Source organism: Schistosoma mansoni, chromosome 4 (assembly GCF_000237925.1).
Source record: "Schistosoma mansoni strain Puerto Rico chromosome 4, complete genome".
Taxonomy (NCBI): domain Eukaryota; kingdom Metazoa; phylum Platyhelminthes; class Trematoda; order Strigeidida; family Schistosomatidae; genus Schistosoma; species Schistosoma mansoni.
Genome location: NC_031498.1, coordinates 13,660,833 through 13,670,474, shown reverse-complemented (window position 1 = coordinate 13,670,474; position 9,642 = coordinate 13,660,833). Strand labels below are relative to the sequence as shown.

General features: G+C 34.4%; 1 protein-coding gene across 1 annotated transcript; it reads right to left on the bottom strand.

The window, feature by feature from the left end:
- Positions 1 to 4,048: 4,048 nt before the first annotated feature.
- On the bottom strand, positions 4,049 to 6,471 carry Smp_145530 (hypothetical protein; the record flags this gene model as incomplete). Its single annotated transcript, XM_018796896.1, has 2 exons — positions 4,049 to 4,138; positions 5,956 to 6,471. The coding sequence occupies 2 exons, from the start codon at positions 6,469 to 6,471 to the stop codon at positions 4,049 to 4,051; spliced, it is 606 nt and encodes a 201-aa protein (XP_018651992.1).
- Positions 6,472 to 9,642: the final 3,171 nt, after the last annotated feature.

Genomic DNA, 9,642 nt, shown 5'->3' with positions numbered 1-9,642 from the left:
TCGTCAATGGACACATTGTACGTTTATATCAAGTAGAACTCAGAACCTTTCATTAGGTTTACCGAAATTTTTCAGAATTACCAGGTTATCCTTTAGTTCATGCAAATAAAACCTTATCATGAATTCGGATCATATTTGAGAAAACTATGAGTAGCAATCAGTGAGTAGCAATATAAGGTCATAATTATATTAAGTATTTTCATTTTAACCTCATAAACAAACATAATTTTAGTATGAAAATAATCATGTACACCGAAATCACTGAGAATATCCATCAGAATGAGATGATCCAGGGAACGAGGATTTGAAATGATACTTGTTCAGTGGATGATAGGTTCCGAAATTCCATTCGTACATGAGGCATTGAACGCAATCTTATTAAGGTATGTTGACAAAATCTTTACGGTGCTCTCCTGTTGTGGTGAACAAAACACTGGTTGGGGACAATCGATTGTATTTAAGCAAAGATTACAGACTATCTCAGTAAATTCTGAAAACCATACAATGTACAGTCAATTTGCAAATTAACAACCAATAGTCTCTATCTTCACTGTTTCTTCTCTAATTCCATTGTTCGTGCATTTTCCTACCGATTGCGCTTCGTTTCAGTTCTTTCGTCATCGGTCATCTGCCAAAATACATTCTATGTCTGACCCACACCATATACTACTTATATGGATATAAGTAAATCACACCACACTGTCACTCATACATCTCCAACACAAATATTTGAAATATTAAACTGGAAAAATGGTACTCACTTGCTAGTGGCTATTTAATTCTCAACTCGTTTTTACACGGATATTTCCCCTCTATTATTTGAACTCATACTGACTAATTTCTAACATAAGATCAAAGTCCCTTTTACAATGAAAGTGTTGAACCACAGCATGGTAATAATGACAACTTGGTAGTTACATGAAATTCATGCTACAAAATCTCAAACTACATCAGAGTCAAGTTCAAATTTACATTCAGTATAAAGTTATTTTATAACACGTTATATACCCTAGTTATTATTAGAATAAGACCGATGATAACTGATCACAAATGTAACACACTCTAATTAGTGTTGAATTGATTCAGTAAGCAAACAGAACGTTAGTATGCATCATAGATCTTTGCGAATACGACTATCCGCTTACCATTATAATATTACTACAAGGAACTAACAATATTCAAATTTTATTAAACATTAAATACTGAACATGAAAGAATAATCTAGATTTTACTCTTCACAGATTATAATGTTATTGATAACAAATCAAAAATAATATTATCGGGATTACGAACCAAACTAAAGTCGACAAAGTTTAAAAAAGCAAGAAAGATTGGACAACTGTTTCATTCTAATATGGTACTCTTCAATAGTGCTTATACACAAAATCATCGGGGATAGAATCCAGGACATATACGTCTCGATACGAGAGCTTAACCCTTAGACTATTGGGCAGATATATAATAATCTACATATCTAACTTCGGTTGATTCGCGATAATACGCGTCCATTCTCACACTCGACATTATTGAACTCCACTGGTCACTGCTTATCGTGATCTAAATAACACTCCACAACCCTTGCAAGCCCCCCTTACTGGTAAAATAACATTACCTGTTATTTGTAAAGGAGCAATAGATTGACTGACTAGGTAGATGACCAGGGTTCCGGTGAGAAAGTAATGGAATAAGAAACTATTAAGTAAATGTTTAAACAAGGATACAAAAAATATTTGAAACTGAGATTGCCCGGATAGTAACGAGATTGGAAACAGTAAACAGGTTTTGAATGATCTTTATAGCTACCTTGATCTTTCTCTACGTAAAATGTACTACTTTAAATTGTTTGTTATGCAATCGACAGAAGATACCTGTTATTCGCAACAGATCAGTGGCAGCAAAACTTGTCTTGTTGTTTTCATACTTGACTTTTGAAATCAAAGGAGTATTCAATATTTAACTGACCACACAGCGTATTTTGTATCGAGCTAGTATTTTAACCTTTTAGTCAATTCTTCCAGTGCGATACACGTTTGGTCATGTATCTTGAGAAATGATTGTTTTTCGACATGAGTTATTGTGTCATTATCTAGAAGTGTTTTGTGCGTGAACTAGAGCCGTTAAATTTTTCAATGAGACTGTAATCTGATGAGTAGAATGAAATCAAAACATTCCTTAATAAGATTGCGTTCAATGCCTCATGTACGAATGGAATTTCGGAACCTATCATCCACTGAACAAGTATCATTTCAAATCCTCGTTCCCTGGATCATCTCATTCTGATGGATATTCTCAGTGATTTCGGTGTACATGATTATTTTCATACTAAAATTATGTTTGTTTATGAGGTTAAAATGAAAATACTTAATATAATTATGACCTTATATTGCTACTCACTGATTGCTACTCATAGTTTTCTCAAATATGATCCGAATTCATGATAAGGTTTTATTGCATGAACTAAAGGATAACCTGGTAATTCTGAAAATTTCGGTAAACCTAATGAAGGTTCTGAGTTCTACTGATATAAACGTACAATGTGTCCATTGACGAACAGATATTCGTCCATATTATTGGTCAACCTATTCATTACCTAACGCAACATGCAGGAATCAACTCATAGATACTGATGTTACATTCAGATAAAATCTTACTTGAAATAACTGTTACTAATTTCCTCCAGTCGTTTCCATAGGTGAGATGACCTGATCTGTGTTTCTTCATTGAAAAATCGACTTAACTATGCTTTAACTACCAAATATCACACAATGTCAAGCTAAGTAATAGAACACAATGGTTATTCTGTTTAGTAAACAATTAATTTACTAAAAGAATCTCATTTAACCTTTAGACCTGTGTAAACAACATTATGATAAAGCCATCTGTCAATTATTTTCTATTGAATCTCCTATTCACACTCATTGTTACAGTAAGAAACTTGAAATAAGTTAAACTACACAGGAGATATGAAAATGTTGAAGTTGTTTACTAGATTCCTCCTGCCACAACTTCGACTTACTGAACTTCATTTTTGTATATCAAGATAAAAATTGAGTGATTGAGTATACCAAATAGTTTCTTTTTAAATACTATCGTCTCTATTTCTTATGCTCATAGTTTTGTCAATATTGAAAAGCCGAAAGCACGGAGAAACTTATAAACTCTCACGAATGTGTCGTCAAATTCAGCCTGTAAATATGACTGCTTAACAACTCGATATTACAAGTTGTATGAACAGCGATCTAGACAACTAGGTTTAAAAGTGAAGTAAGAAGACGAGTCAGTATGGAAAATGTTATATGTCTCTCCATCACATACTTAAGTTTGTAAATGTCTCATTTACTAAAAGTGTTTGTACTCTGTTGTGCGTTCAAAAATAATCTGTGGTTCAGGTTTTCCACAGTTGCTTACGTGCTAACATTAAAACATGGTGTATTTGATGTGGAGTCATACAGACTGACAACCACACTGAGAGTTACTCAATAAAATTAAATCAGTTTTTAGAACTAGAAAAATGTGACTTTGGTCACTGCTCACTGATCAATCAGCATAACATTGAATAGTGACTCAAAATTTTAGCCTTGTAATTCTGATGGTAAATAAATCAGAATCATGAATTCAGTAAATTCGTACTTCCTGTAGTAATTGACTGAATGATCTACAAACTTCCCGAAACCCATTACTGCCATACTTCTCAGTGTAGTAACAGGAAATATTTGTTAGCATAAAGATATTTGTAACATCAGTGATTTTCCAAGACAACTTAAAGTCCCTGACCAGCTCGTGTGTCTGTGAGGGAATTTTGGAGCATAAACAGTTCTATTTATTAATTGAGCGAGAATTTCACTTTCTTTCGAAAAAGCCTAACGGTAAAAACCGAGGTTATTGAACAGTCTATCTACATTACTGAAATCTAATTGTAATTCGATAAATCAACAGTGCATAAACGATTGGAGGACCATCTCTTACCGATTGGAACCACATCTCTATTTGATCAAATGAGTGAAAGAGTCTTCTTAAACCATTGATGGTGTGGATTATTAATATTAGATTACCGACAGCTTGTTGAGGTGAATGAATATGCATCTGGCTCGTTTCCTGAATTCTTCAAATCGGATTGTTTGTTTTGGGTAGTTCGTTTCTAGTGAAATCGATTTTAAGGTTAATTGATATCTCTTGTTGCAGAGTGCGCAATTACCTCAGAACTATATTTCACTTCTAACTGAAAAGAAACGATGTTCACAAGAATCTTGTTTCAAGTTCATCCATATAGTCAAAATAATTGGTCCTAAGGGGTTAAGAATTAGATATTTAGGGTTGGACTTCAGAGGTAGGAAATAGAGTTTGGGTTCTTATCACGAGATGACATCATCTATAATGTCAAAATTATATTAGCCATACGGGTGAACGAGTTCCGCGCTAACATCTTGGTCTTGCTTTTATAAGTCTGACTGGTTCGTCGATAAATTATTGTATGGCCCCCTACGTTATCACAGACTACCATTAGTATGACTTAACTTTGCATGCGATTGTACATCTAAAGTGAATGACACTGTTGAAAAGAGAATTTCCTTCTCTGAGTTGCCTTAAACTCTGTTATATTTTCAGTTTATCGAACTATTTTGGTTTATTTTAGTTAAATTTCACTATTTAAATCATACAGATTGCTTCATACTAGCCGGATAACACAGTTATCCACATTTACTTAGGACACAGGGAAGCAACATACTGTCTTTTTCAGTTATGCAAATATACTTGCTTTCACCAAGCAGTTAGGTATGAAGTTACAGTCAGAGTGAATGTAAAGGGATTGATATATATGTCTCGATTTTGACCAGGAGAAAATATACATAATAGGTATAAATGTTATTTGATGTATGATTTCTGCTCTCGAATCGAAATGGTAAGAAATTTTCGAACATTGTAACATTCTTTATATCCTCGTATTGTGGTACACGTGATTGAGGAACTTTTATCATATAGTCATACTTACATTGAAAGTGCCTCCTCACTACTTAACTCATTATCTTGGAAAATTTATCTCACCCCATAAAACAGTCACTACACAAAATCTGACTTACTCAAAGTAATAACCGTTCACTTGTTCCTATGGTAGTTATTTCTGCAAACTGTCTCGTCATCACTCCATGTAATGGGTAGGTCTATGGTGTGAAACCTAATCTTAGGCTTATATTTACTTATGATATTAATATGTTGATATGCATCACCTTGAAATCACTCACTGAATGAACTTGTATTCAATTAGGAATTAAAAGTTCTGAATGTGATCAACTAATTACCGATATTAAATTGGATGATCGTGCACCTTCCAAACAAACCAGCTTATCAGTAGAGTCGTTATTTCATGTGTTGATCGAACCACAATTATGATCAAAAGCATATCATTCGATATCCACTGAACCAGATTTCTTATTACGCTGATTTCCCACTTAGTAGGATACAAATCTTCCTTTACATACTGACTGTCCTCAAAACGTTATCACTTTGAATATACTTATTTGACTTCAGAAAAGAATACAATTCGTGACTATTTAGTAAACCAGCTTTTTAGGTAGCTAGTTTCGGATTGCCACTTTGATACATCTTTCAACAACACTATAGCTTAAGCATGAGAATAAATTATGAAAACAAGTGTGTTGTCTGGTGGAAAAATTTATTAGTACAAGCAAAGCAAATCCTTTTGGTGGAAGGATAAGTCGTTTAACAAGTTACCAGTCTCATCTTTCCACAACAGTTTTCTGTGTCTAAAAGTCGTCGAAATGCGTCCGCGTAGGGCTTGTTACGAAAAGCGTAAATAAATGGGTTGCAGCAACTGTTGAGGTATAGTAACCATGAAAGTGGTACATGTAGAATCTCTGGAAATATGCACGTGCAAATAATTTCTCCTAAATGTACCAGGAGAAATGGCAAAAAACAGAAGAGGAAACAACCAACTACTATTGTCATGACCTTTACTGTTTGTAGTTCTCGCTTAAATGTAGTCAGACTGCACTTATTTCTTTCATTTTCGTGGACGACTGCTTGAGGAAAATCTTTATCTTTAGCATCGACCTCACTGAGGTTAAATTTTCGAAATTCAAGGTCATATGGATTTTCTGAAATAGAATGTGGTTCACAACCATTTGGATTGTCGGTAACGTCAGTGAATTCAGATTTCGATGTGCCCCTACCTCTATCCTGACATATTTGATCACATTCCTGTACACATTGTAGACTGGGCTGTTCTTCGATATTTTCATTTCCTGTTTGATCTAACAATATCAGGTTTTCACCCAGGTCTTGTTCAACGGAATCGGATGACTTTAAATCAGAGTTCACGTGTCTGACTTCCTCTTTTGATTTGTTTACCACTTGAGGATGTACATGGACAGACACTTGTGCAGAATATTTGTGTTTAACAGGATATTTGAGTGACCCATCAATACTGTCATTCGATTTATCACTGGTTGACATTCTACAGAATAATTTGAAACGAAGTATCAGTGAATTGGTGGACATTGGTATGCCAAGGTTACTAAGTGAATATTCGGCAAGAACCAGAGGTTTCCTACTTGATTTACGGTAGGAGTTCATTGTCGTATCTGATGGTTGTCTCTGAAAGTTCCGTGAATGATCTTGATGTACATTGACAGTGTGGACCTTGAACATTTGTCGACATCGAATTGAATGGCGTCTTATGGCAGAGTATATCGCACAATAAACACATACAATTATCAGAACAGGTATAAACCAAAGGAAAACAGCTACGTATAGTCTGAAACTAGTATTGTAGCCCAAGTAACATATCCCCTCACTGAAATGGTGTTGGTGACTAAAAACATATGGTAACGCGATAGAAATGAATGCCAACAACCACGTACCCAGCAACATACTGAATGGTCGGTGGTAGTCACGAGTTCTGTTGTATTGCAATGGTTGAGTGACTGCTATGTATCTATCGATAGATATGCAACACAGACTGAGTACTGAAGCTAAACAAAAAAGAAAATTCCCAGACATGAAGTACTGACACAGTATATTGGACTGAAATGGCCAATATCCAACATATTGACGAACAATTGCCAGTGGAAGAATCAGAATTGACAGAAGAAAATCAGCTACTGCAAGAGAGACAATGTACATATCGATTTCAAGTCGGAGATTTTTTGTCATCGCAAATGTGACTAACACCAGCAGATTTCCGAGAAATATTACCCCTGCCACAACAACTGAGAAGAACGTCATTGCTATTCTGACTGCTGGATTCCATTCAACAGAAACCCCTATTCCATTGTTAACTGAAAAATTCCCCAAACGCATTACACACAGTTTACACAATTTGAAATCCATACCTTGTAATTCGAGCTGACTATTGAGTTATGCAGTTATTTCAATGTCAGAATTTCATGATCGTATGTGTTTTTGCGTGACACGATTCTCACAAGAACTGAGTGATTCTGAATAATATTGAAATATCTATTTGGATTTCGTCGTTAGTTGATAAATTATGCATTTGTTTCTAGTGGCTTATAAATATATCTAAAAATACTTTTGACCAATAGTTTTCACGTCATTACTTGTAACCATATTAAACAAAGACTCACAACTATTGGTCACCAACCAATGAGACTTCATGCCTAAAGCCAATATCTTTCGTTGTTTCATTCAGCATACATATCATATGCTACAGAGTACAAACGGGGAAGAATGAAAATGTCCGCCTGTTAACAGTTTTGCATGGTGGTTGATGGCCATTGGTACATCTCACAAATGAATTTCCCTATGATGTATTTACCTGTTCCAAATCACATTTAAATTGATCAATTTTAAAACTACCTATTTGAATGCTTACCATGTGCTCAAAGATGACCCGTTTTGATGTGGACTGGCAATAATTCGTAACCCATGTAGTGAATCAATTCGGGATTGAGTTAGGACCCTACCGATGGGATTAAATAGTGATCGTGCCATACAGAAATTGACTGTAGTATTGGAAGATGTATTTGGTAGAACCGCAGTTAATAGTTTTGATATTAAGTAGAGTTGAAATCACCCAACGTTGAGAAGACTCAAAGTCGGACAAAAGAGTTATCTGGTGCAACTATATATTCAGAGGTTGTTCAGATAATATCAGGACAGAACCAATTAAATTTCATATTAAACTGAGAATATTAATCCAAAACGTCCACAAGAATAAATGAATATGCAAAGTGGTGTTAACTAGAAGTTGGTTGAAATTGTGAGGAGTATTTATAAAGAATACTACGTAAAACGGTTTCACCTCACGTCTTTTAACACTTGAGTCATTATCAGATGATAATAAGCCTATCTGTCATCACATTAGGCTTTCCCAGTGCTTTTAATACAGTCTTGTATACTTATCAGTCTATGATATGGTTCACCTCAGAAAAAACCATTTTACTAGAAGGTTGTGTGAAATGTAATTAGGTACGGTCTGAGTTCTTCAGTTATAGTATTGAGATGCTAAGCTTGAGGGCACGGAGTATGTTGTAGTTTAAAAAATCTAACTGATGCGCAACATTATATCATCTCACAATACCGATTGATTGATTACCAAAGATATTAATTACCTTCAGGTGTTGATTATTTCAGTAATAAATTTTATTCAGTAGCTGATATTCTGAATCAGACTTTTGAATTTCGAACTACTTATTTAGTTTATTCGAGTTTTAAAATTTGTTCGATTTCATGTTCGCTAGCCTCGCTGTTTCTATAACCATTTAAAATATCAACTAAAACTTTCACGCGAAATCTATATTTTATACTGTATTATCGTTACTACTATTTGCCTGCATTATTAGCAATGCATTTTTTTCGGACCACATATTTTTCTAACATATTACTCCTGGAAATTGATTAATCAATCTGAATTTCTGTGAAGTAATCTTGTGAACTGTGGCAACTTGTCTTCATGTAGATTTCCATGTCTCATGTTAATTTATGTAATAATTTCTCTTATACTTTGTATTAAATGGTTGCATTATGCAGTCACATTGACAAATAAGCAAATGCATCTCTCAGTCAAACTAATCCCCTCAAATGCATAGTTCTAAGGCACATAAACATATCATCTTGATGTAAAATATGTTGGATATACTGAAAACTAGTGGATTCCATTTAACAGGGTGAATGAATTTTACCTTATTATTTACCACAAGTTTAAACTGAACATTTAGTGTAAACTAAATGAGTTCCTTGTCATTTTCGAATAATTCGTATTTTCCTCATGTACTTGAGACATTTCATCATACTCTTCAATATCCTTTGATCATTTGAAGCTGCATACGTCTATTTATATCCAATGGTATCACCGATTAAACAGCGTGTTCATCCTGACTGCCTATTGTAAAGTAGAAGTGGAAGTATTAAAATGTTAGTAGCATTGAAGTTACTGAAGTAATTTCTCATTGGATATCAGTCAATCGACTCTACGTACAGAGATTAAACAGTCTCGATAACACAAAACAATAATTTTCTTCGATATTCAAAACAGGGTTCATTATCACATTGAGCGCACTGATTCTCCGAGAGGAGAAATCTATATAATTCCCTGCTAAAATTTTCACCTAATTGTTAAAATCGTATATTGTGGAGTGTGTCGTAGATTCATAATTCTCAAACACC